At 55.9% G+C, this 27880-nt stretch overlaps 1 protein-coding gene across 4 annotated transcripts; it reads right to left on the minus strand.

Annotated features, from left to right (window-relative positions):
- On the minus strand, positions 1-27796 carry PPM1F (protein phosphatase, Mg2+/Mn2+ dependent 1F). Of its 4 annotated transcripts, none has more exons than XM_047696761.1 (8): positions 27733-27796; positions 21045-21301; positions 16510-16652; positions 10668-10870; positions 9881-10069; positions 7680-7823; positions 5059-5152; positions 1-3896 (listed from the first exon to the last, which is right to left on the minus strand). In XM_047696761.1, exons 2-8 carry the CDS (start codon positions 21239-21241, stop codon positions 3544-3546), a joined length of 1323 nt encoding a protein of 440 aa, XP_047552717.1. In that variant the 5' UTR covers positions 21242-21301; positions 27733-27796; the 3' UTR covers positions 1-3543. The 4 variants fall into 4 exon arrangements, with proteins under 4 accessions (XP_047552717.1, XP_047552718.1, XP_047552716.1 ...); XM_047696762.1 differs by lacking the exon at positions 27733-27796 and adding an exon at positions 26370-26614; XM_047696760.1 differs by lacking the exon at positions 27733-27796 and adding an exon at positions 23794-24041.
- Between the last annotated feature and the right edge of the window lie 84 nt (positions 27797-27880).

The following is a 27880-nucleotide window of genomic DNA, read 5'->3' on the forward strand; positions in this document are numbered from 1 at the left end:
TGACAGGGTTTCAGAACTCATGGTTTATTGACACTTGAGCACAGTGACCCCTGGGAGGAAACCACGTTTCTGGCCCCTTCAGCCTGGGACTCATCCCTACAGACAGAGGGAACAGCCATCCCGTCTTGGGACAAGACGCCCCTCACAGAAAACACCTCTCCCAGGAGCCCTGCTGAGATGTGCACAGATAAACCCTTGGCAAGGCTGCATGGCGCATGAATGGCAAAGCTCGGCGTGTTTGGCAAAGCTGTGGAGCCTCGGCAGAAAGTGCTGGTCTCCTGGGGCTGCCTCCTGGGGGCGACCGGCAGGATCCCAAACCGAACCAGCTTACTCTGCACAGGCCCAGCAGGTTTCCGTTGAGCCCTTGTCAGGGCTAGGCCTGGGAACTGGTGTGGCTGTACCCCCGGCCACGGGACTGTACCCTACCTGTGCAGCGAACCCAGAACCCTGAGCCAGTAGGGCACAGGAACAGGCGAGGGCCGCGTGCTGGCTGGGGAGGGTAGGAAGAGAGTGGGCTGTGGCTAGAGGCTGGCTCGGGACCTCAGAGAGCCTGCATGTTTCTAGTGGGGCCTGTCCCCACCACTGCCCCCTTAAAGCACATCTCCTTCCTTGGCCCGGGTGCCGAGGATGAGCGAGGTCAGGGAGAGCCTGGCTGTGCCCAGCCCAGCTCCATGTCCTTCTACCTTACAGCTATGGGGGGAGGGAGCTGGGCCCAGTCTGCTTCTCCCACCTCTGCTGGCTCAGAATCTGCTCTACCTGTAAAAGCAGAGCTCTCTAGTAGGGCTCTCTCTAGCTTTTGTGTTCCAGATTGGGTGCAAGCATCAGCAGCTCCATTCCCTTCCAGCCCACTTAACTGTAAGAATAGACCCTAATAATACTTCACTTCTTCCCGCTGGCAGCAGGGGAGGCTCCCCTGGAACTGGCAGCAGCTCCCTGGGACAGCCCTGGACCTTCCAGGACCTTCCAGAATCACAGCTTCCGTGCAACCCTGGGCCCTAGAGAGGAGAAACTGAGGCCCAGGAGGGCTCCGTGACTTGCTTAGCTCAGACAATGAGCTAGTGGCAAAGCTAGGATTTGAGATGGAGATTGAGGCTTCCAGACCTGGGGTCCCGGCTAGGGGCCCTCTTGGGACTGTGGCCTCCGAAGAGGAGGGGGGCCAGGGCTTTCAGAGGCTGAAGATGCCCATGGCTCCCAGTCCAGGTCTGGTCAAGAGAGAAGAGACCTCTATGCCTAGGTGCTGGCCCAGAGCTGGCATCTGTGCAGGAGGAACGAGGGCTCCCTCAGCCCCAAGGCAAGGATGAGCAGCCCCAGACAGCAGAAGCCTCTGCCAGAGGGGTGTATCACTGCAACACGGGGCACGAATCAGACTGGCACACAGTGAGATCTGGGCTCCATGGGTGAAGCCCCGCTCTTGGTGGCAATCACGGAATCAGAGACTGGCAAAGAAGGGAGAACAACGGAAGTCCACGCTTCCTCCCTCTGCTAAGATCACGCCCGGGGGCAGCCAGGCCAGCAGTGAAGGGCAGGGGCACATGCTGTTGCCAGCCTTCTGCCGGGAAGGGCCAAACAGGGGGCTTTGGACCCCCAGAAAACAGTGGGGCCTTCAGATTCAGTGAGGGCAATACTAGGTCATTGTTGGCTCCCACTAAACCGTCTCTGAATTGCAGCGATTGTGTTTAAGATGCCTTCCATCAGGAGCCTTGGGGGGCACGGCATTGATCGCGTCATCTGGGCTTCTTCATCCCTGCTGCGGGAATGTGGGGTAGATGCTGAGCCTGCGGGGGGCCTCTCCCACTGATCCGCCGCCTCTTCGGAAGGCGCCCCTCGGTACACTAGAATCAGGGTCCTCCCTGCACCCTCCTGGCCAGCCACTGCCATTCCCAGACCTGGAGGCCTGGGTCCTCCCACCAGAGAGCCCTCTCTCTGGGCCCTTGACCTCTGCCTGGACTCTACACACAGCCCTGTCACTTCCCACTGGACACCCACACCACAGCCGCCTCACTGGAGTCACCCAAGTTTCGCAGCTCCTGAGCCCCGCCTGGCCAGAGCATGCTAGGGAGTGTAGAACTCTCCCCGAGGTGGTCAGGCTGTGGGCAGAGCAAGGTGGCAGAGGATGCCCGCTGTGGCCGGTGGGAGACAGGAGGAGGGGTTTTGGGGGCTATAGAGCAGTTGTGTAGGATGGGCTCCGAACAGAGCCCAAGTCCCCCCGGCTGCCTCTGGACTTGCTGGGGCCTCTAAGCGGTGCTTCCCAATGAAACCCATTTGATTACCGACACAAGACATCCTAGGATATTCCAGTCAAACGAGGGAGGCTGGCGGGTCACCCTGATCTCCCAGAGCCCCGCGGTCTGGCCCAGTTGCACAGCATAGCCTATGCTCTTCAGGGCTGCTCTGCTGTCAGCAGCGAATGGAATCACAAGAGGCGGAAAGAACACGTCCGGGAAGAATTCTAGCCCAGATCATGCCACTATAACAAAATAAATCCTGCTTTTGTAAAAATGGAAACATGCCTGTTAGAATCCGTTCCAGGCCTGGCGGTCCTAGCCTTTACCTAAAGCTGTTTAAGGCACTTGAATGGCTTATTAACGCCACCTGGAAAAGTTTTTGTTTCAATCCTGATTAAGGAAAAAAAATCAGTAATACTGCAAAAGAAGTTTCTTCAAATAAAAAAAAAAAATCAATACTTAAGTTTTCTAAGAATAAAATAAACGCTCAGCTCTGTTTAAGTTATATGACACGACATGTCCACTTGGCACTGACAAAACAGACAAAAACCTGAAATACTGCTTCTGAGTTAAGACTTCCCTGGGGGGGGGGGCGAAGACCACAAACAAAGACCCACATGTCATCATTCTGACCTTCCCTTCCCTTGGTGTGTGCAGGGCTGGGAGGGGACGAGGGAGGCTGGGGGGACCACAAGTGCCCACAGCAGACCAGATCCCTGGTGCTCCCTCCTTCCCGGCGGGGCTGCGCTCCCCACTCTGGGAACCTGGCTTGGCAGGCCAGGAGCAGCCAGGCGCATCTGGAAAGAGGAGTCCTCCCAGTTGTGACCAGGGAGGAGCCAATGAGAAACCTGCGCCATTCACCCGGGACACACTTGGAGGTGGCCAGTGCCCTGGGTCCACCTGGGGTCTCACATGCAGTGCCCTGCTGCCCCAGGCGCCCACCTGGCATCTTTGGTCTGGCTGTGGCTCACACCTGTGGCCTCTGGTCCTGCCCCCACCCAATGGGGCCGGGATAAGAGCTGCCCCACTTCCCAGGTCCTCTTCTCTTTGCTGAGGTCTCTTCCCTAGGCCTCCTTCAGAGATCCGGGCCATCCCACTGCCTTTGCGAGCAGGACATAAATAACCCATCCACAACCCCCAGCACAGTCCCACAGCCTCCAGGACGGACTGATTGCAAGCAGCACGGGGGACTCGGGGCCCTGGGAAAGCACTGTGAGGGGGGCACCTGCCTGCCCATCGCCACTGGTCAGGTCCTAAGGCATCTGAGGGGGAAGGGTATGGGATGGGGCGGGGGGTGGGGCCCGATGGCCTGCAGCTCCTAGCTTCTCTGTGGAGTGCTGGTCTCTGGCTCTGAGAGGCCAGAGGGCACATCCCCTGCCCCCTGGGCCCCACCCTTCAGTAGGTCTTGGGGGTCCCTGAGGAAGACCACCATGACTGTGATGTTGTCATGGGAGCCCCGCTCCCGGGCTGCGGCCACCAGCTCCTCAGCCACCTGTAGCCCGCCACCCTGCTGCCTGACCAGGTGGCTCTGGACGAGGCCGGCGACCTCCTGGTGGGGGACGACATCGAAGAAGCCATCACAGGCCAGTAGCAGGTAGTCCTCGGAGCCGGTCAGCTCCCGAGAGGCTGAGTCCGCCTCGCCTGACACATAGGGCTTCTGGAAGACATCCCCTGGGCATGGGAGAGAAGGGCCTCGAGTCAGAGGGCCAGGCTGCCCACTGCCGAGTGCCATCCCGCCAGGCCCCGGCCACCCTCCTCTGACACCCATGCTCAATGGTGAAATTCGACACTCACGCGGTGCTAAAGGCTATGAAGAAAACAAGAGGGCGACATGGCAGAATTATCCTGGTGTCCCAGTGGGCAGAGTCACAGCCCAGCTGGGCCAGAGGTCAACTTGACCAACAGCCTCTTCCCTTCCAGTGGAGCTGGGCCCAGAGTCAGAGAGGGGGTGGTGGCTGAGGGAGAAGACCTCACCTTTCCTTCCTTATACTCAGGTCTGTAGCTTCCCTCTCCCTCAGGACCCTCTCCCTGGTACCCCACATCCAATCTTCTAGCAAGTTCTGTTGGCTTTACTTTCAAAGTGCTACTGGAAGCCACGGCCTCCTCCTTACACCTTGCCCAGGCCCACGGGTCCCGTCCTTCCACACCTGCCCTCCAAGGGCACACCAGCCCCCACCACTTTCTGCCATTGAACTGCCTGGGGTGTCCTGCTCTGTGGAAGGAGCCTCTGCTTGGAGAGGCCCACCCGGCCACCTCCCCACTGCGGTGTGTACAGATGCCCAATGATGGCAGCAGCAGTAGGGAGAAGGGCTCTAAGCCGGCACGTGCGAGGTGGCCGGGAGGGACGGGTGTCACATTGTGGGGTTCAGTAGGAACAGAGCGGCATCTAAGTACCCAAGGGGAGAGGTGTGGGGTGTGGCGGCCAAGCCCTAGCCTGAGGCCCAGCAGCAGCAGGATTTTTTTTAAGATGGAGAAAAGAATCAGCACGACCAGGTAGAGGACAATCGATAATCCTCATTGATGGAATATTTGAAAACGACCTTCCAGCACATACAGTAGCTATCCAAGGGTTTCCTAGTAGGTTTTTCTGGGAAAATGTTTTAATAAGAAGATAATCGCATACCACTTAAACTGGGATTACTTGTGCGAGATGGAAGACCTTGAGGTGTTTGCTCATGCACTAAATTCACCAGAGGTCTCTCAGTCCGATTCCACGGCCCCACAGATCACAGGTGCTGTATTTCTCAGCAGAGGATGCTGCTGTTCCTGACAGCTGGGTGACCCTCGGGCAGCAGGCCAAAGGCCTTGGTCTCCCACCCTCCTGCCTCCTTACCGATGGCTCTGGACACGGCCAGGGTCCCGTTGACTCTCCAGCAGTCCATGTGAGACACGAAGCCACCCAGTGCCTCGATGCGCTCCTTCTCGTCCTGTGGGGGACAGCCGGAGTAGGCGCTGGGGCAGGGTCCCCGGCAAGGCTGCATCAGTCAAGACGCACCAGTTCCCGAGACAGTGCTGGGAGCCGTGGCCCGGGGGCGGCGCCCAGAGGAGGCATTAGGAGAATGGTGATGGACCACGAGGAACCTGCACGTCCTCCTCCAGCTGCAGGAAGGGCCACCTCAGCCACAGAGCAGCCACGGTCACAGATCCTCGCTGCCTCACGTTTCACTCTGGGATACTGTCTCCTCCTTGCTAGCCACTGGGGCGACAGCAAGCCTGTGCGATGTGTGGCCACCTGGCAGGCCTGGATGAAACCTGAACTAGGCCTTGTCCTTTCTCGAAGTCCCTCTGCCTCTATCACACCCCCCCCCCGGAAATGAAAGCAGTACCGCCATGATAGACACTGGGGTACCAGCTTCTTGAGCTGGGAGCTTCCCATGCCCCATGGGACAGTGTCTACTGGAGATCCCAGTCCCCTCTCTCTGGGACCACAGAAGTGGGCCCTTCCTCTAGGTCTCTGTGCAGATCTAGACCTACTGCAGGGCCAGAGGGAGGGGGAACACCAATAGCAAAGGCTGGGCCTCCCATGTAGTTCCCTGAAGATGAGGGCAGCAGTGGGACCTGGAAGGTTTGCAGGAGCCCTGACCTGCCTGCACGGCTCCCTCTGGGCCTGAGAACCCGCTGTGGTGTGAGCAGTTCCAGAAAAAGGCAAAAAGGAGCATGAACACAGGCAGGGAAGGAGGAGGAAGGAATAAGCAGGTGGAGGGGGAAGAGAGACTCAGAAGGGTCTGGGGAGAGTCAGGTGGATACGCAGGCTGGCTGGGGGGGCTGTGCTCTTTGCCATGGTGCCGCATAGTGGGGCTCAGGGGGGCTCGGGGAATGCTGCCTGGAAAAGTCCCCGCTGGGCCGCAGAGGTGGTGTAGCTTGACAGTGAGCTTGCGGGGATGCAGGCAGGCAGGAACCCAGAGGCTTGAATCTAGTCCTGACTTAGACTGCATTTCACCTGACTGCCCGTCTCAGGGTAGGATGGTCCAACGGGGAGCAGACACCAAATGCCCCAGAGCTGTGGTGACGGTGGAGGGACATAGCATAGCTGCCATTTCTCAGCTGTGTGCTCTGGACAAGTTACTTAACCTCTCTGAGCCTCAGTCCTCTCCTCCATATGATGAGAAGAGCATATGTAGGAGGGGAGGCCCAGGAATGCTGTCATTCCTGGCTGTTTTGGTGATCGCTGCCTGACACTCCCTGCAGTGCTTTCCAAATCTAGAAACCACAAAAGGACAGCTCCGTTCAGTTACATAAAAACCAAAGTGTCTACAAGGCAAAAAGCCCCTAAACATAGACAAAGCAGGGGGCTATTTGCAAATCACCCTGTAGACAAGGAGCTGACCTACAAACTGATAAGAACAACAGCAACAGCCCAGGAGACCTGTGAGCCAAGGACAAGAAGGAAGGGCTCTCCAGAAAGGCAATGTAAATGACCTCCCGTGTTGGAGAAGATGCTCAGGCTCAGTCCATTAAGACAAACATAAACCCAACAGCCGCTTTCCTTCCTCTCAGACTGGCAGGAGCCTGTGGTTCAGTGCGACTGTGGGCAAAGGGACTCCCGTGGACACACAGCCCGAGGCGAGCAATGTGGCAACCATGCCAGGACCACCATTGAAAACATTCCAACCCCTCCATCCCACTTCTAGGACGCTGCTCTATTCATGTGCTGGACCCTGAGCCATGAAATACAGTACTGAGTCATTTGCCGCTGTGTTGCTGTTAGCATGAAGACACCGAGGAAGCCTCCACATCCATGGACAGGACTGGGGAAGACTGGAGCTCCGCGGAGCCCTACAGGAGGGTGGGGGCGCTTCCCATGCTGACGTGGAATGCCCTGGAACACCCATCCACGTGGGGAAAGCCAAGCGGGGACAGGGCATACAGGCGTTCCCCAGTAGCCAACTCCCTGCTTCCCTATATAAGGAGACAGACTAGACACCTGTGAGATGGGGGTCCATGGAGGAAGACCATCCTCATGTCCGGGTGAGGACCCCAAGGTTCAGACAGTTGGTGACCTCAGGATCTTAGCGCAGCCTCTACCCAACCAAGACCCAAGCCTTGTTCCTTCTGACCCCGGCTCAGCATTACCTCCTCCCTTGAACCCTCTCCTCTCATAGCCCAAGTGGCTGGCTGACCCCTTGCCATATGCATGAAGTGTAGGATCCTGCCCTCTGACCCCCCTTCCTGGGCTGCCTGCTGGGCAGAGGGCCCAGCTCTCCCCCACAGCTCTAGGCTCCGTGTCACTGTGGTAAGAAGGGCTTACTTGGGACTCTCGGCTGTGAGCTTTCAGGGACCACCGCCAAACTCCGGTCACTCAAGTCACAAGAGCCCTCCCTCCGGGGGAACACCAGGAGTTCCCTCGGAAGGTGGTCCAGGGCCCCTCTTACTTCGATGACCATCTGCCGTCCTGCGCAGTGCAGTGTGATGGGGGCTGGGGACGTCCCAGGCCCAGAGGGAGGGGGCCCTTACCTGTCGCTCAGGTCTGTGCGGCTCCATCAGCTTCACCACCTGTCCCTGCTGCACTAGGATGACCTGGGAGTCCCCGAGCCAGGCGATGTGCAGGGTCTTTCCTGCGATGAGTGCACACACCCCCGTGGTGCCGCTCTGGAGCCGCTGCCAGGAGAGAGGGGCGTGGTGGGCCGGGCGCCAGCTCGGAGGGCTCACACCCAGCCAGACGGACTGACTCCTGGAACAGTGCTCAGCCAGAAAGAAGGAACGGACTGCTGAAGCACACAAGGACATGAGGCGTCTCCGCTGCACGATGGGAGAGCAGAGCCTGTGTGGTCTCGTCTGCACACAGCTCTAGAAAACAGGAGCTCTAGTATCTGTAATGTCTGAAAGCAGATGAGTGCTCTTCTGGGGAGCATGTGGGCAGGAGGGTGGGGTAACGAAGGACAGAAGAAAACTCTTCAGGGTTGGTGGCTGGGTCTGTAACCGGGGGGAGGGTTACACAGCTGTAGACAAATGCCAAAACCTATCCAACTGCACACTTTACTTGTTACTGAACTGACGCTGTGTTGTATGCTGGCAATATGTGTAATCTGTCATGTGGATTACATCTCCACAAAGCTACCTTAAAATAACAGCAACCTGATCTGAGAGCCTACTTCAGAGAATCATTACCCTGGGAGGTGGCCCAGGGTGACAGAGGCCATGGGGGCTGAGGCCTGTCCCTTTTTCATGGGGCTGCCACTTAGGTCTAGATGCTATATGGTTTTCTGGTAAGATGCAAAGTCTGCCTTTGCTGATTTCCACTGGGGTCTGTGCTCAGAGCGCCTGATGACAGCGAATCCCCTCCCAAGTCTCCTGATAAGCCATGTCAACAGGGGCGGGTCCTTTAAGCTCTCTGCGCCTCAGTTTCCCAATGTCTAAAAGGGACACCATTTTAGTAGCTCCCTGGCAGGGCTGCTGGGAGGGCCCCATGAGGTTCTGTGGGTAAGGTCCAGTGGGTGGCAAGTTCATAGAGGAGGTGTTGGATGTGTTCTTTCCGAAACAAGGGCTGGATCCCTACATGGCTACAGTTCCTGAGGAAAGAATACACACAGGTCATGTTCCCACGATCCTGGGATCCAGCCCCACGTCGGGCTCTCTGCTCAGCAGGGAGCCTGCTTCCCTTCCTCTCTCTCTGCCTGCCTCTCTGCCTAATTGTGAATTGTGATCTCTGTCAAATAAATAAAATCTTAAAAAAAAAAAAAAAGAAAGAGTACACACAGTGGGCACCAGCAGCCTGCCAAGACCCTGCCTAGGTGAGTGGGAGCAGGGTGGGGGGTTTGTGTGTATTTTTTTTTAAATATTTTATTTATTTATAAATAAATAAACCCCCCAGGTGCCCCAGGGGGTTGTGTGTATTAATCATGGGCTTTATTTTCTATATCTTCTTTTCTAAAAAAAAAAAAAAAAATTTTTTTTAAACTTTCAAGACTTTTTTTTTTTTTTTAAAGATTTTATTTATTTATTTGACAGAGAGAGATCACAAGTAGACAGAGAGGCAGGCAGAGAGAGAGAGAGAGAGGGAAGCAGGCTCCCTGCCGAGCAGAGAGCCCGATGCGGGCCTCGATCCCAGGACCCTGAGATCATGACCTGAGCCGAAGGCAGCGGCTCAACCCACTGAGCCACCCAGGCGCCCTAAATTTTCAAGACTTTTAAGTAATTTCTACATACAACCTGGGGCTCAAACTCACAACTCTGAGATCAAGTGTCCCCAGCACTTCTGACAGCCAGCCAGGCACCCCTCTATTCTGATGTTCTGACAAACTGGGGTACTTGCTAATTGTGGACAGAGTTCCTCTCCCAGGACGGGCTGGTCCTAGAGATAGCAAAGGTCCCCCCACCCTGAGTGCACAAACTTCACGCACGAGCCAGTTGGCCTGAACCCGTGTCCTCAGTCACATCCTCTGTCTCTCAAGCCAGGCCCTTTTTCCTGGCCTGGATGGCGGCAGGTGGCCCTGATTAGAGCCCAGAGCCCAAACGGGTTATTCAAACTTCAACCCTCCACTTGCCGTGACCTGCCTTGCCCTGCTTCGCCTAGGCCTCCGTGTGAGGCCACTGGGAAGGATCTGCCACAGGGCGCTCCCTCCCCGTGCCTGCAGATCAACCCTGGGGCTGGGCCTCTCTGATGTGAACGACTGCGGACTGCATGCTGTGTGTGAGGCCCATTAACTGGTTCTCACCTCTCGCTTGGCTTTCCCGAGAAACATCTCGTCGGTGCACCGGAAGGCTTCTCTGAGGGCTCTGGCGGGGTCCGTGGGCAGCTCGGGCTGGCGGGCAACATTGGTGTGCACGTGCACGGCGGCATAGCGGGCAGCATCCACCCCTCCGTGACCATCAAACACGGCAAAGTAGGCTCGGTCCATGGGGTCCTGGTGGGGAGTGCCGCGGGAGTCACACCGCCCTCGCCGCGACCCAGGTTGTCACCTAGCTGATGCTCTGGTCTGCGGGGTGGAGCCTAGGCGCTGACTGGGGAGGGACTGGAAGAATCAGCATGGCCTTGGCCATCAGCACTGGAAAAGGACAAGCCTCTGGAGCCTCGGTTTACTTTCTGTAATGAGCTCCTGGAGCATAAAATGAGGGAAGGGGTGCCAGGTGGCTCCCAGCGCCTAAGACAAGGCAGGGCTCAGCAACTGTTGAGTCTGGGGCGGGTGTGACTCCTGGGCTCCCCACTCCCCCGTTCTAACAGGCTTGGGCAGATCATTCCCTTTCCTCAGTCTGTCAGCTGGGAAAGCAAGGTGGCTGGTGGTTGCTCTGGCCCAGAAGTGCTGGGCCGACGAATCAGGCCTCTGCTCCCCCCAGTGGTGTGCTTGGGGGGCACAGCTATAGGCATCACTCCTGCCTTGGCTCTGGCTGGCCGCTCCGCTCAGAACCCTGGCTGGCCCCCACCCCTGATGTGAGGCGTCCTCGGCTGTTCTGACTGTTCTGACTGGCGCCTGGGAGGAGGAGCACTGGAGGTGAAGCACTCACCGACAGGCCGAAGAGCTGGTTGAAGGCGGGAAGGCACACGTGCCGGTCCTCCATCTTGCGACGGGTATTCCGGATGGCATGCATGGAGACCAGCCACGGCCCCGGAGGGCCCCGCGCAGTCGAGGGCACCTGCTTCTGCCACTGGCTGCACACTTCCCAGAGCCGGTTAAAGAAGGTGTGTGCCAGGCCCTTGGCATCCAGCACTGCTAGGCACAAAGGAGGACCATTAGGGAGGCACCGATGCAGGCCAGCTGGGCTCCAATCGCTCTGCCTGCCCCCCCTTTCCCCGTGGCCCCTGGAGCTCTTCAGACGGTGCCCACCACAGGCCTGCACGCCCCCAACCCCCAGCCCCCCAGCCCCAGGGGTATTCCGAGCACCCTAGCCTGTGTATGACAGCCTGTGTCATCAGTACTGGGCAATGTCTGCATGGACAACATGCTCAGGAAGGAGGCTCCTGACCCAGAGTGAGCAGCTCCACTCATGGGACCCCTCCCCAAGGAAAGCCAGAAACGCAAAGATAATTTCAGGACAAAGCTTAAAATCATTTATAATGGCACGTTAATTAGAAGCAGTACATATCCAGCGACAAAGTAAATGACGGCTCAGTCTCTTGATGAAGAATTAAGCTGCTATTAAACATGATTTTCACAACTAAACACACAATGGACACATGGATCAGCAACTGCACCCCTGGGGATTGAGCCCAGAGAAATTAAGACACCGTGCGCACAAAACCCTGGGTGCCCCCGTGTTCACAGCAGCTCACCTGCAATGGGCAAAAACTGGAAATGGCCCAGATGATTTTCAACCTGAGAGCAGGTAAACTTCGGTATATCGTGCCACAGAATACTACTCATGGAAGGAAGGAAGGAACGAAGGAAGGAAGGAAGGAAGGAAGGCAGGAGCGAACTCCTGGCATGTTATAGAAACTCAGATCAATTTCCAGAGAATGATACAGAGAGAAAAAAGCCTATCCCCAAAAGTTATATACTCTAGGATTCCATTTCTAGGCATTCTTGAAATGATGAAATTATGGAAGCAGAGAAGATTAATGGTTGTCAGGGTTGGGGACAGGAGCATGGGGCATTAGGGTAGCCACAAAGGACAACATGAGGGATCCTTGTAGAATTAAACTTGCCGTATCTTGACGATGTCAAGATCCTGGTCGTGATGGTTTACTAGTTTTTTAAGACCTTACCATTGGGGGAAACTGGGTAAAAGACACATGGAACCCCTGTTATTTCTTACGACAGCATGCGAGCCTACGGTTGTTGCCAAGTTTAATGGGAAAAAATTAAAGGGTAAAACTAAAATGGACTTCTAAAGAGTGCATGATTGTGTAGAATGCTTATGTCACAATTATCAAGGAAAAAACATCAAGGAAAAAAATGTCACAGCAAAGAAGGAGAACAGAAAATCCCACACAGGGTTTGATCACGAGGACCCAAAAAAGCCTTCAACGGCTTGGACCAGAAAACTAAAGGCAGGAAAAGCATACAATCAAAATGGCAGCAGTGGGTGTCTGCAGGTGGTGGTTTGACAGCGGATGTTTTTTTCTTAAGACTTTTTTGGTGTTTTCTCAATTTTCCAGGACAAGTGTTAGCCCCAGGTGATGGTTTCAGAATATGTCCATAAATTCTGTAACGCTTGACTGGGAGCCTGGTTCCTCCCCGTGGGCGTGGGCCTTAGGGACCTGCTCCTAAGAAACAGAATCAACCGGAAATGACCATGAACTGCTTCCTGAGAGGCACTGTGGCTCCCACCTGGCACATTCTCTCTCCCTCCCTGTCTCTGTCTCTGTCTCTCTTTCTCCATCTCCCTGGTGAATCACTGGCCCTGAGGAGAGTAGCCGTCATGGCAGGAGGACACTTAAGCAGCTCTGTGGAGGGTCCATGTGGGGAGGGGCTGAGGCCTCCTGCCAATAGCTAAGTGGCCAAACCCCTTGGAAATGGAACCTCTGCTCCACTGGCCACAAGCCTAGGGCCACAATCTCATGAGGGACACTGGGCCAGAACCACCAGCTCAGTGGCTCCCAAATTCCAGACCCACAGAAACTATGGGATAATATATGTTGGTTTTAAGCCACTAAATTTTGGGGGGAATTCATTACAAAACAGGTAACAGCCCCTACAACACACACACACACACACACACACACCCCAAATCCTACCTAAACCTGCCTTTTAAAGAAAAGCTTAACAAGGAACTAACAAGGAACAGGTCCCAAGGAATCCTTGGGTGGTAAGCCTCAGAGGCTCAGGTCATTTCCACACACAAAATGCTCCTGGGACTCTTGCTGGCCCAGGTGCATGCAGCAGGCACAGGTGAATTGGAGCCGGTCACCTCAGAGGGGGATCAAGGGCAGACTTTGAGGAGAGTCACCAGACACACTTGAAGGACTTGGAGCGGGGAGGTGTCGGAGAAGGAAGAGCTCCTGCCCAAAGGTGGAGGCTGCAGAAGAAAAAGGTAGGGGGGCGCCTGGGTGGCTCAGTGGGTTAAGCATCTGCCTTCGGCTCAGGTCATGATCCCAGGGGTCCTGGGATGGAGCCCTGCATCGGGCTCCGTGCTCAGCAGGGAGCCTGTATCTCCCTCTCCTATTCCTCCTGCTTGTGTTCCCTCTCTCGCTGTCTCACTCTCTGTCAAATAAATAAATAAAATCTTAAAAAAAAAAGAAAAAGAAAAAGGGGGAGAGGCCAGGGAAGGCACAAGAGGCCACAGAAGACATGTCTGAGGGAATCCACACGTGAAAGTCGGGGGTGGGGGGCAGGTGTGTCTAGTACTAGCCATTGTGGGCACACCCAGGACACAGGCACCATTCAGGTGTTTGGCAAGAAGTGGGAGACCAGCCGGGCTGGCCTGAGGGGCTGTGGGAACAGGAAGGCTCAGCTCTGGGAAGACATGTCCACACGTGCTCGGCCCAGTGAATCCCCTGCCAAAAAGTCAGAGACCCCTCGTTCAGCTGGACTGCACAGCGCTGTCTCTGTAGACAGTTACGTTCAGACGACTATCTGGGCTCCTGGGCTCCTTCCCTCTCCCTCTGGGATCTGCTTTTTTTTTTTAAAGGTTTTATTTATTTATTTGTCAGAGGGAGAGAACGCAGAAGGGGAGGGGCAGGCAGAGGGAAAAGCAGACTCCCCACTGAGCAGGGAGCCCGATGTGGGGCTTGATCCCAGGACCCCAGGATCATGACCTGAGCCAAAGGCAGATGCTTAATCAACTGAGCCACCCAGGTGCCCCCGGGCTCTGCTTTTATTAGGCCTGAGACACCCGGCGAGGCACAGGGCACCATGTACTCTCCTGCCTTAGGTCGTGCAACCATTTCCATCAACACATTTGAACTTGAATTTCAGCTTCAGCAAAGGCAATTACCACTGACAATGATAAGCAATGGATAAGCCATGGGCCAATTGGCTGGCTCACGGACTCCTGATGCCGCTGGCAGGACACACCTGCTTTCCCCGCTGAGGGCCTCATCCTGGCACCCACAGGACCAGCTCACTGGAGCGGGGCCGGCTGGTGTTTCCACATGACCCAGCCCTGGGGGGTTTAGTCATACCTCTGGCGTTGAGCAGGGGTGCTCATAACACCTGCCCGGAAGCCCATTTTCCAAGAAGGGCTTCAAGATGATAGATTTTCCTATGTTCTGTCCCAGTGACAGGGAGAGCTGATCAGGGTCCCAGAGCCAGGGCCTGAATGGAGGGCCAGGGCAGGTTGTGAGTTCCCACCACGAGGGGCCATCCCCCCTTCCCTGGCCTGCAGGAGCCCCGTGTAGGGCCTTCCCGCCAGCAGGTGGTGCTGGTTTCCCGCCGGGACTATCGGGTGGGGCACTCCCTTTGTGGGGCTCTGCGGAGGACAAAGGCTGCCTGTCACTGTGGGCTGCTGTCTCCCGCACCTCCCAGGCAGGAATGTGAGGCCATGCTGGGATGGAATGTGGGCAGGGAGCCACGGAAGGGGCGGGGGTGGGGGGGATGAGAATTCGGCCCGTGCTGAAGCAAGGGGCCGCGTGCATTTACCTTCTTTCTCCCCCAACCTGTTCCTTGTTTTGCCCTCAACACTCACACTCAGGCTCAACTCCAAGTAACACAGATAACAAATACGAGACAAGATAGAAGTAACCATATGCAATATATAAAGAGACTAAATCCATAAAGACAGAAGTAATCATAAGCAATATATAAAGGAGCAAATCAACAAATTATACAGGAGTTCCCCTTAGCCACGATTTCGCCTTCCCAGGTTTCAGGTACTGGCAGTCAACTGCGGTCTGGGGCATGGGGTTATCAGAGGGTACTGTCAGAAGGTTAACAGCAAGGGCACCTGGGTGGCTCAGGCAGTTAAGCGACTGCCTTTGGCTCAGGTCATGATCCTGGAATCCAGGGATGGAGTCCTGCAGCAGGCTCCCCACTCAGTGGGGAGTCTGCTTCTCCCTCTGACCCTCCCTTCTCATGTTCTCTATCTCTCAATCTCTCTCTCTCAAATAAATAAAAAAATCTTAAAAAAAAAAAAAAAAAGGGAGAAGGTCAACAGTAGCCCAGTGCTACACTGTGATGCCTATGTCACTCACCTTACTCCATCCTACCGCGCAGGCATCTCACGTCATCACCAGAAGAAGGGTGAGTACAGACCAAGATATTTAGAGAGAGAGAGGACCACCTTCATGTAACTTTTACTACAGTGTATTATTATCACTCTTCTATTTTAGTATCAGTTGCTACTCTCTTACTGTGCTTAGTCTATAAATTAAAATTTATCAGAGGTGTGCGTGTATAGGAAAAAATGCAGCATATACAGAGGGTCTGGTGCGATCCGCAGTTTCAGGCATTCCCTGGGGGTCTTAAAATGAACCTCCCCCTCGGATGAGGTGACGGGGGGGGGTTTCACCGTATTAATTCCCAATTTCGGGGCGCCTGGGTGGCTCAGTGGGTTAAGCCGCTGCCTTCGGCTCAGGTCGTGATCCCAGGTCCTGGGTTCGAGCCCCGCATCGGGCTTTCTGCTCAGCAGGGAGCCTGCTTCCTCCTCTCTCTCTGCCTGCCTCTCTGCCTACTTGTGATTTCTCTCTGTCAAATAAATAAATAAAATCTTTAAAAAAAATAAATAATTCCCAATTTCATTAATTCCTTCACTGTATCGAGAAAGTGAAACGAAGACATGCAAAGAGCGAGCCCTGATTTTTTTATGATGAGGTTCACTGCCCATTTCTGGGTTCCCCAGGTGGTGTGGGGTGGCTGGGGGCATGCCACACTAACCAGTGCCCCAGGAGGAGGCAGACCAACGGGCCCCTCCCCAAGCTAGCTCTCCAGACTCCGTGGAGTCTCCACCTGTCAGGGTCCTGAGTTGGATCAGGTCGGTCAACTGGCCCAAATGCTGGTATTTTCTGCCAGCTGGACCCTGAGGCCGCCCCCAGGAGCCCCACACATGTCACCCTCCTGGCTCCTACGCCACCCTGGGGCAGTGTCAGCTGAGGCAGAAGAGCAAGTGGGCGACCAAGCTGCCACCTCAGCTTCCTCCCATGTAGAATGGGAAAAGCATTATTCATCTCCTGGGCGGTTCCAAAGCTCAGGGAGACAGCGGCCGTGCTCCCCCTGCCGACCTGAGGCTGGAGCGAGCGCTCTCTCTGCATCCAGGTGGCCATCAGGAGCACGCGTAAACGCTGCCCTTCCATGGCCCTCAGCCATGTGCTGCCTATGACTGCCTCTAGCAACAGGAAGGGCGGTGGCAGCCAGGTGAGCCCTGACAGCTCCGGAACTGGCATCCCCCCACCTCCCACCCCATCCCGTCCTTTGTCTGGTGGGTGAGTCTGTCGCCTGCTAAGTGTCCCAGCCAGAAAGGGAAGAGAACTCACGGGTCACAGGGGTCTTCTCTTCCTCGTCGTCATCTTCCTCCTCCTCCTGCCCCGGCAACTTCCTGAATTCAGAAAGGTCTGTCTGTAGCAGCTGGGAAACTGCCTCGTGGGCCAGAGATGAAGCAAGTGGTGGTAAGGCGCCCCTGCAGACCGGAACAAGGAGTGAGGCGGGGCTGGCACCTTGGCAGAAGCTAAGACCCCAGTGCCTCCCCGAATGCTCTAGATGGAGACCTCCCCACTCAGGGACGCCCATCTGGAGGGAGTGATAACTGCCTGTGCCACAACGTGCGGCGGCAAGCGGCAGGTCGGCCTCTGGTCCTCGAGGAGTTGGATGGACACCAGCTCGATGCCATTTACCAGGTCCTGGGCTACAGCAAGCATGGGTTGGGGCTGTGGGGGGCTGCACAAATTGCCCGGTGTCCAGGCTGATGACGGCTCCCGGCCACCAACCCCAGTTGGTGGCCCTCTAGCACTTCAGGAGTCTTTACGGGTTGAATTATGTCCCTCAAAGTTCTTATGTTAAAGTTCTAGCTGCCAGGGCCTCAGAATGTGACCTGATTTGGAAAAAGATGTGATTAGTTACGGTGAGGTCATATAGAAGGGTGGGTCCCTAATCCAGGAACCCTGGTGTCTTTATGAAAAGCCTGAGCTCAGTGGGGCCGTGGGGCTGTCAGGATGGACCAAGCCAGCTCACCCTGACCTTCATGCTCAGGGACCCGGGTCCCCACACTGCAGGAGTGAGTAAGAGTCACTAATTCTGCTTGACTCTAGCAAGCAGACCCTTGCGGGGGGGGGGGGGGGGATGGTGTGCCAGGGTTGAGCTGACCACAGAGCTGACACCCCCCAGACACAGATGCATACAGGGAGAACTGTGTGTGAAGATGAAGGCAGCGCTGGGGTGATGAGCCAGAAAGTACCAGAAGGAACCAGCCCTACTGACACCCTGATCTTGGCCTTCCAGACTCCCAAGCACTGAGATGATACATTTTTGTGTTTGAGCTGCTCGGCCTACAGTGCTTCCCACACCGCAGCCACGGAAAGCCTTCCCTGGCTCCCCTGCGCAGAAGGAGTCCATTCCTCTGCTGCCCCTGTACCGCTAGATGCATTCTGATCCCGGAATCTGCCTCCCCACCAGTGGGAACCCGTCACAGGCCAGACGATGTGTGTTCGCCTTTGTGTGTCTGTCCTCGAGGGCTGGGGGTCCACGCCCAGGGCAGCCAGTGCTTCTCTGCGGGGCAGACACACCTGGTTTTTCACTGAGTGCAAGGACCTCCCAACAGCCACGCAAATGGGTCACTTCTTTTTGGGGGCTGGGCATCCACGGTGTGTCTATAGATAGTCTTAGGAACCTACAGGGATGAATCTGTGGTTTTTTTTAAAATGAGAGGGTGACTCAGGGGAGAGGCCTCTGGAACTACCTTTGAGAAACAACCAGCCAAGACATGAGAAATGAGTTCCGCTGTCATTTGGGGATTTCCTGCTAACCACTGGGTTTTCCTTTCTCGCAGCAGGGAGAAGCGGTGCTGTTTTCTTTGCTTCTGGGGGGTGGTGCCTCGGCTTCCTGCAGGCCCGAAAGGCCACCGGGGCAGGGAAGCAGCTTCCGGGGCAGGGAAGCAGCTTCTGGCCTGGGGACACAGACAATGCCTGGCCTCAGGCCATAGGCCTTGTTTCCTGGATATGCCCGCCCAGGGGTTCCCCCCTAGCCCGCCCCCCGCCCCCGCAACATTCTCCCAATGGTCAGGGCTCCTAAAGACTCCAGATGATGCTGCAGTAAACAGAAGGTGTATGCAAGGCCAGGTACCCAAGAAACATTCCAGTTCCACCTGCTTTGGGGTTTTCAAGTTTGCAGCCTAGCAACCGAGTTGAAAATGCAGAGGAATAATTACAGCCTGAGGTGTGCACTGCTCAGGGATCTGAGATGGGACACAGAACTGCTGACAATGAGGGGGAAGATAGGACGTAAATCACTGCACCCTTGAACTTGGTGATCTGACTTCCCAACAGTCTCATGAAGGACACCATCTACAATCTGAAAAAACACCAGGCACCACTCTGCCTGGGGACCCCGACACTCAGGGGCCTCCACACCAGCCACAGGGATGGGAAGGAGAGGGACAGGAGCCCCCAGGAAGCTGCCAGGAACGTCCGTGGGGGTGCTCCTGACAGGCAGACTCAGAGCAGACAACGTGCGCTCGCATACATGAACACTGTGTCTACATGGGGAAGAAATACTAGCAAAAAACAAAAGGAACCAAAAATAAATCCATCAAGATGAGTAGGATATACATGACTTTAAAATATAATGTTTTAAAGGTGTGTGTGTTTTTTTTTTAAAGATTTTATTCATTTATTTGACAGAGAGATCATAAGCAGGCAGAGAGGCAGGCAGAGAGAGAGGAGGAAGCAGGCTCCCTGCTGAGCAGAGAGCCCAATTCGGGGCTCGATCCCAGGACCCTGAGATCATGACCTGAGCTGAAGGCAGCGGCTTAACCCACTGAGCCACCCAGGCACCCCTTAAAGGTGTTTTAAGATGGATTCGTTAGGAGGCTGATGGGGGCCATGACCCTTGGCCTCTCTTGCCCTCATGGGTAATGGTCTCAGGCCTGCTCTGGCATCCTGCTAATTAATGGGGTACCTGCTTGACACCTGAGCCTGGGCCTGCCACAGGGCCTCATGGGGCCCCACATCATGTCAAGCAAGTTCTGCTTTTCTCCTACCCGTAGCCTGAGATAGCTGCCATCCAACATAACTAAAACCTGCTCGCCCCCAAGGCCCTGCACCCTGCGGACCCCAACAGTCAGACCCCTGACTTCTCCAGCTCAGGCCCCTCCCTGGGCAGGAGAGCTCGTCACCGGCTACCCTCCTCTTTTTCACCAGCTTCCATCTCCACTGCCGTGGAGCAAAACAAGCCCAACCTTCTGGGATCCCGCCCCTCTGGCCCCATCCCTCCTCTGTGCCCTCTCTTCCCCCGACCAGCGGACTGATGGCTCACCCCGGTGCCCCTCCCAGGCCCGGCCCTATAGCTTGTCCCTCTTCTGACTCTGAGCCAGCAGCCTGTGGTTCTCTTGTCTCTGGGCTCGCATGCATGCAGGGCTAGCATGGGAGCCAATCTTGCTGGGCCTGCGTTTCTTCCCACCACCCCTAAAAACCCCACAGGAGGCCTGGTGGCTGCTGGTAGGACAGACCCTGTGCGACCCCGGGCCCTGAGGAAGGCAGAGCCCCGGGAGCCCTCCCCTCCCCCGTGTGCAGCAACCCGGGCCTATTCTGTTGCATCTACTTGCCTTATGCCCCCTCCAAAATATTTCTTCAAAGCAGAACAAAATAGGCCAGTGACACCCTCCACACAAGCCACACCCTAAAGTGGCACGGTCACTGGGCATGTCTGCCTGAGCTCAGTGGGGCCATGGGGCTGTCAGGATGGACCAAGCCAGCTCACCCTGACCTTCATGCTCAGAGACCCGGGTCCCCACACTGCAGGGGTGAGTAAGAGTCATTAATTCTGCTTGACTCTAGCAAGCAGGCCCTTGGCGGGGGCAGAGGGAGATGGTGCGCCAGGGTTGAGCTGACCAGCCCACAGGAAGCACGCTTGGGGACACTCAAATGCCAGGATGCTGAGGCTGGGGGCGTGGTCTGACTCAGGGGTGTGAGGGCCCCTGGGGAGGGATGAGGCTCATGCAGACTTGGTATGGGCTGCTAGCCTTTACTGTCTATGTGTTTCTCCCTTCTAATCTGCTCAGCCTGCTGTGTCTCATCTCCGTGTTCCGGCTGCCTGGCCTGTGAATAGCGGACAGCACTATCACCTCTTGGGTCATCGTGACTAGGGGCACATGGCCTGGCCCTGCCCCCACTGAGGCCTTGGCCGGGCTCTTAACCCCCCAGTCTCTGGCTCCCCATCTGTGAAATGAGACAGAAACAGGACTGACTGCACCTGTCATGGGTTGGACTGTGTTCCCCCAAAAGAGATGCTGAAGTCCTAACCTGCTCAGAATATGACCTTACATGGAATTAGGGACTTTGCAGGTGTAAGAGGAGGTCCCCACTGGAGCAGGGTGTCCCTACAAGATGAGAAGAGACCCAGACAGGGAGGGAACGCCACGGGAAGACACAGATGCACAGGGCAGACACCATGTGACAGTGAAGGCTGGGCTGCAGTGATGCCGCTACAGGCCAAAGAACCCCAAGGAAGGACTGCTGGCAGCACCAGCAACTGAGAGAAAGGCCTGGAACCAATGCCCCACAGCCTTTGTTTGAGAGAGCGAGACTCTGCCGACACCCTAATCCCTGACTTCTGGCCTCAAGAACTATGAAACAGTATGTGTCTATTGTTCCAAGCCACCCAGACCGGGCTGCTTCGTGACAGCAGCCCTGGGGAAGCAATGCAGCTCTGTCACAGGGATGTCATTAGGTAGCACAACTGGCACAGGGCAGGGCGTGCGGGGTGAGTGGCAGCTGTAGTCCAGTTTGGCAGGTGGCCCATGCCAAGACCCTTGCTCCCGGCCCCCGTGCTGTCCCCACCTGGCAGGCCTGTCACCTACCTGCTGCTCAGGAAGCCCAGCGCCAGGTCAGCCAGCTCGCCCTCCACCTCCTCCTGGCTCAGCACTGTCCCTGGGAGCTTCCATGGCGCAGGGTTCTCTGGGCTCAGTGGAGCTGGGAAGTCACAGAGGAAGGCGTCCAGGAAGCCTGGGATCTCCTCTGCCGGCTGGCTGCTCTGCTGGGGGGCTCCAGAGGCCATGCCCAGAGCATCCCGGGGCGGGGGGGGGGGTCTCTGCTGGGGTTCTGGATGGTCTTCGCTCTGAGGAGAGACGTGAGGGTCAGAAGACACAGGGGGATCAGTGCTCTCACCCCACAGTGCGGAGTGCGTGGTGCCTTGCTTTCTCTCCTTCACCTGGAGGCATCACGCAGCAAGTGTCACACCAAGCCCGGGGCCTCAAAGCGGAAGGGCAGGGCTACTGGCCTCACAGAGAGTTCAGGGGACCCAAGTAAGGGGGAGCAACAAGCCTAGCTGGTGTCCTGACACAGTTCCAAGAGGGGCACTCGGAAGCCCAAGAAAAGTGGCTTCAGGAGACAGAGCTGGGATAAGAGGCCACATGGATGCCTTGAAGGAAAAGTGACAGAGAAGGCAGGGATGTTCCTGGTAGGAGATGGCTGCCATGGCCAAAGGCAGGCAGGAGGTGGACACCGGGGCCAGGCCATTGAGGCAGGAAAACACAGCAGGTAAATGGATTCAACCTGACCCTGGGAGCTCGACAGACAGAAGGTGAGGAGGTGATGCCATCACGTCTGTGAGCCCAGTGGCGAGAAGGGATGCCTGTCAAGGGACGTAAAAGAAGGGCCTGGATGGTGCTGGGGCTGGTCCGGGATGTTTTGGATGTGGACCAGAGGGGGAGTAGGAAGAGGCCACAGAGGCTGCAGGGCACCTCGGGGTGTGAGCAGGAGAGAAGCGAGGAAAGGGGGACACCTGTGATGTGTCCTCTCTAACAGGAAGAGTCCTGGGCCTCTGAGACCCAGCTGAAGGAGAGGCACCAGGGACAGCCCAGGCCACTGACCCCACTGCTGTGGGCACTGGATTCCCCCTCTCAGGCTCTTCATGCCCTGTCCTCAGGAAGGCCAAGGGCTTACTAGCTACCAGGACCTGTGCATTGCCCATTAACAACCCTGGGAGCCAGGATGAGCCCCCATTTCACAAACAGAAACTGAGGCTGGGAGATGATGGGGTCCAGGAGGGATTCTGGAGCCCATACTCATCACCATCCCACCCAGCTCTTCTCCTACAAGGGCCTTAGTCACAGCGGGCTCTCACCATATCCACCTCCCCAAGGTGGGCCTCCAGCTCCTCTCCCCCAGCTCAGGGCCTCCATGTACCACCAGCCTACCCTCTTCCTTCACCCTGCCTCCCAGAGTTCAGACTCCTGCATGGCCCACCGCCTCTTATGTTCAGCCCTCCAGACCCAAATGGTCCTAGAGCATCTCTCTTCCGGCATACACCCTCCCCCATTTGCTCTCTAGGCCCTACTTCCTACCCCACACCCACGTGTGCAACCCCCTGGCCACCAATGCCAAGCACAGGCCCACTCCCCTCTGAGCCTTCCCAGGGCTGGGGCACCCCCAGGGCCTCCACAACACCCAGGTGGGAAGCTTGCTTTGGTAGCAGAACCAGAATGAACTTGAGGGTCCAATCCCAAGTTGCAGGCAGAGAATTTGGGGAGCAATTTCACGGCCCATCCCTTCCCTGAGGCCTTCCCGGTTCTGACGAGTACAGGCAGGGAGAAGGCATGGCAGACTCTTCTGGAATTCCTCATGCCTACAAACATTACCAGAGGGCAGTGGTGACAGGGGTTGGAAATTGGAGGCTGGAGGGACCTGCCACCGAGAGGAGGGGTGAGAGCCCGCTCAGTACCCACACCCGTGGGCACGGCTGCCCTTGTCTAGAGCCACTAACTCAGCACAAGTCTGTGGCAGAATAAAGAGGGGAAAAAAAAACCACAAGAAGAGCATGGGGTGAAGGGGAAAGGGAGTTAGTTAAGAGTCTAATCTGGAAAAGACGTGCAAGGACAAGGGAGGGGGGAGTAAGTAAAACAAAACAAAACAAAACAGAACAGAACAAAACTAACCCCAAGCCCACAAAATCTCTCTCCTTCAGAGACTTGTCAAAGTTGACTTTTTAAAGCAGACACAGAGGGGCGCCTGGGTGGCTCAGTGGGTTAAAGCCACTGCCTTCGGCTCGGGTCATGATCCCAGGTCCTGGGTTCGAGCCCCGCATCGGGCTTTCTGCTCGGCGGGGAGCCTGCTTCCTCCTCTCTCTCTGCCTGCCTCTCTGCTTACTTGTGATTTCTCTCTGTCAAATAAATAAATAAAATCTTAAAAAAAAAAATAATAAAGCAGACACAGAAATAATACAGAAATTAGGGCACTTATGATGGAAGGTTATGGGGACGGATTTAAAATCATCGCTCTCACCCACCTTTACTTATCAGTAAAAGTAAATACAATGCAGACCTGGGTCACAAAAGGTGAACAGGTAAAAAGATAAAGAGATAAAGCAGCAGGAATCAGGACAAGAGCAGGTTGGACACCCGAGTCATAACCACGAGAGGAAGACTTTGTAAAATGGGGAGATCAGAAAAGGCTGGGAGCCTCGTGGGGGGGTGGTGAGGGTCGCCTGGGGAGCGAGCAGGCTGGCCGAGCTGCTGAGCGAGAACCAAGCCAGGGAAAAATAAGAAGATGGCGAGAATTTCCCAGCAGGCTCCCACACCCTCCGGCAGAGAAAGAGGCCAAGCCACCTACCTCCTCTGCTTGCGAACAGCTCTGGCCTGTTGCTTAGGGGAGAAATGTGAATAATGCAGGCCTGGTCCCAAGCAACAGCCGGGGCTCCAGGGTCGGGGAAATGCTGTCTGGGTCCCTGTGAGCCCAGAAACAATACTCTGCAGGGCTTGGAATCTTTGACAGTGCCCACTCCTGTAAGCGTATGATTAAGACCTCAGTGAGAGGAGGGCTGGCTCACCGACCTCCCCAGAGTGCACAGGAGGGCCGTGTTTGAGAAAGCCTGGCCCCTGGCGTAAAGCACAGAATACAAGACCCTTCGCCTGTGACCTTACTTGCTGGTGGCATCAGCTCAGCATTTTGGAATGCAGGTACCCAGGGCCATCCTGCCTGCTGAGGACCAAACATGCTGGTTTCTGCATCAGCAGGCGGAGGTGAGGGGCAAGGAGAGGAACCAGGATGTGGCTCTCCTTCTCTAGGGTCCAGCTGGGGTTAAAGATAAGAGTAAGTTCCTTCCTTGCCCTTCTTTTTTTCCCAAGAAACTCTGAATCTGTCACATAAGCCATAAAGAGAGAAGCAAAACAATCCCCTCTTCTAGGAGCCCAGGGCCTACAGATAGAGGCAGGAAAAAGGCAGGGGGCTGTCTTGTGGTCCCGAGCTCTTGCTGGCCCAATGGGGGCAGAGCGGGCAGAGAGCAGGATGAGGTGGTGGGAGGTGAGGCAGAGCTGGGGCAAGGTGTCCAGCTGGATGCAGTGCTGAGCAGGGCTGGGGAGGGGGACTTGCCTGTGAGTCTGGGTTAGTCATCAAGACAAGGAGAGGCCAGGGGAGGTACACTGGGCTGCCAGGCCCCTTGTCACCTGCCTCCACCAGACTGGCCAAACGTGGCGCATGGACCATGGCCTTCCGGCTCCCGGAATGCTGCCGCCCTGCACAGCCCATCAGCTGGCAGCCACGGCAGTGGGAATAACGACAATCCCAGCTAGCACCCCCCAGCAGCCCCCAGCTGCCCACACCCATGGCACTCTCCCTGCTGCTCCTCTTCCCCACTCCCAGCAACCTGCTGTCATTCTCCCCAGGTAGGGGTCATGACAGGTGGGGGCTACCAGTGGGGGGAGAGAGCAAAAGAACCAAGTGACTCGTTCGAAGTCCCTCGATGGGGTTCACGCTGGGGGCTCACCCGCCCACCCCTCGCTAGGTCACCAGCCTGGGAATTCAGTTTCTCATGGCCTCTTCTTCCATCTCTGTGCCCATCACCCTGTTCCAGCCCCTCACCTCCCTACTTCTGTGATTTGCCTTGTCGAATCCCACTTTGGCCCCACCCCTACCCCAGACCTTTCTGAGCCAAACCCTGCTGAACTGCGACACCTTTGGGGTCCAGCGCACTGCCTTCCATGTGCTTGATCCCAAAGAAAAAAATATTTATTTTCCTCTAGTTTATCGGTTTTGACTCATAAACTCAACTAACGCATATTTGTACAACTGGCTTTTTCTTGATTAAAAAAAATTTTATTTATTTTAGAGAGAGAGGGAGCATAAGCAGGTGGAAGGGCAGAGGGGGAGAGAGAATCCTCAAGCAGCCTCCCAGCTAAGGGCAGAGTCCAACCCAGGGCTCGATCCCAGGTCTGAGCTCATGACCTGAGCTGAAATCCAGAGTCGGCCGCTTAACCAACTGAGGCACCCAGGCGCCAACTGCCTTTTTCTAGATGGTACAGACAAAATACTTGTTGAGAGTCCTGCTCAACTTCAGAACCCAGGAGTAAGGCAGAAGACAGCAATCCTTAAAACTGTGTCATCGTTACAACAGTATTGCCTTCTTTATTAAAAGCTTTTCTGTAAATGGAGAATCTTGTTTATTCCTAAGTAACCACTGCGACGAATATGGTGTCAATTTTCCAGATCTTTTCCTACACATATATCTTTTTTTTCTTAAAAAATGTAGCTAAAATACACGTGACATACAATTTATTGTTCTGCCCGTTTTCCCCTCTCCAGTTCTGGGGCCTTAGGTACATTCACATTGTTGGGGACCCACCACTTTCTACAGGCTTGACTTTCTTTTTTTTTTTTTTTTTAAAGATTTTATTTGTTTATTGGACAGAGAGAGATCACAAGTAGGCAGAGAGGCAGGCAGAGAGAGAGAGAGAGGGAAGCAGGCTCCCTGATGAGCAGAGAGCCCGATGCGGGACTCGATCCCAGGACCCTGAGATCATGACCTGAGCTGAAGGCAGCCGCTTAACCCACTGAGCCACCCAGGCGCCCCAGGCTTGACTTTCTCAACTAGATGCTCTGCTCCCTGAGTCAGGAAGCCCACCCCTCTGTGCATGGCAGCTGGCAAGTGTGATGGCAGAGGGAAGATGCAGGCTGCCTTCTGCCACTGCCAGTGGGTGGTGTGGGCTGAGATAAGCACCCTGAGGCCTGACACCTTCAAAGAGGAAGTTAGGATATTCTGGGGAGAACCCCAATCATGACCGTGATCAGAGGAGAAAGGTTTTAAAGGCAGGGATGGCCTCCAGCAGTATCTGAAAGGAATTCTACAAATGAACTGGTAAGGAGGTTTACAGCTTTCAAAGTGGTATTTGGAGTGGTATTTGTTTTGTTACCTCTTGCACAACTCTCCTGAGAATAAGCTGTTAGGCCACACTGCAGATGAAGAAATATTCTCTGGGAGGGTAAGCTGTCTGCCTAAGGTCACACAGGTAGGAAACGGCAAAGCCGGACTCACAGAAGGTCTTCTGACACCTTTTGTCGCTTCTGGCTTGGTTACAGGAGGGAAAGAGTGAGATCAGACAATAGAACAGATATGGCCATGAAAGCCAGAAGTAAGGGGCGCCTCAGTGATGCAGTCAGTTGAGAGACCAACTCTTGGCTTCAGCTGGGGTCGTGATCTCAGGGTTGTGAGATCCAGCCTGGTGTGGAGCCAGGCACTGGGCTCCGTGCTCACCCGGGAGTCTGCTGGGGTTTCTCCCTCTCCCCTGCTTGCTCACTCTGGCTTTCTCTCTCTCTCTGAAATAAATAAATCTTTAAAAAAAAAAAAAAAAGGCCAGAAGTGTGCTAAAGATGACCTCACAGAGCTGGCCTTACATTCCATCTCCTGGGAGTATAGCTCTGCCCACAGGCCTTGCCCCAGGAAGTACCAGGTGGACATGTGTCACTCAGGCCATGTGTCCTGCTGGGTGGAAGGCTGTGGGGGAGGAGTCCATCACTATCAACTAGTCCTGGCTATGTGTTAAGCCCTGCATTAAAATCTCTAGAACTGGGTGCCATTTCTCCCTACTGCACAGAGGTTAGGAGGCTTGCCTGAGGTCACACAGCAACCAGTGGTGAAGTCTATTACCTCCCTGCCTGAGATTCCTATCACACACCTAGGGCTGAAAGGGCAGCAGCCCAAGCATTCGCTTTCACTAAAACACTCGCTTTAAATCACTTGGACGGGGGCCACGGGCAGGGGCAGGCCGCGGGGTAAGGGCACGTGGCAGAGATGTGGACCCGCAAAGGTGCAGGGGCTGGTGGGGTAGGTGTCAGGGCAGTGGGCCCAGCCCAGATGCTCCTAAGAACAGGGGCTCGGCCACGGGCAAATGGGGGCACGTGGCCCCTCAACATCCATTCTGCAACACCGCCTTCGGTTCCCACCTGGTCTTCGGCTTGGCCACACCCCCGCCGGCCCCTAGCCCCCCAGGTCTACACCCTTGCCTCCCTGGCCCTCCAATTCTCTGCCTCGGGTTCCTCAGGTCTTTGGTTACTCCCTCCGTTCTTCAGTCCCCCACTCTGCCCCTGAACCCCTTGGGTCTTCCCGTCTCGGCCTCCCTGCCTCCCCAGCCCCCCCTATTCCGCACCCTCCGGTTTCTCAGCGCCCCGTTTCACCCCTATACATCTCAAGTCCCCACCTGAGCCTCACTCCAGCGAGGTCAGCCCCCCGGTCCCATGCCCCGGGCCTCCTCACCCCAGGGAACCCCACAGCCTCACCTGCTACTCCGCAGCTCCCTGCCCCGCGAGCCGCTCCCGGCCGGCCCCGCCCACTTCCCGTCCCCCGCCGCCTCGGGCTCCGCGCAGGCGCAGTCGGGCCGAGGACGGGCGGGGTCGGGCCTCTGCTGCCCCCTGACGGCCTCACGGC

The sequence above is a fragment of the Lutra lutra genome, chromosome 12 (genome assembly GCF_902655055.1).
Source record: "Lutra lutra chromosome 12, mLutLut1.2, whole genome shotgun sequence".
Classification (NCBI taxonomy): domain Eukaryota; kingdom Metazoa; phylum Chordata; class Mammalia; order Carnivora; family Mustelidae; genus Lutra; species Lutra lutra.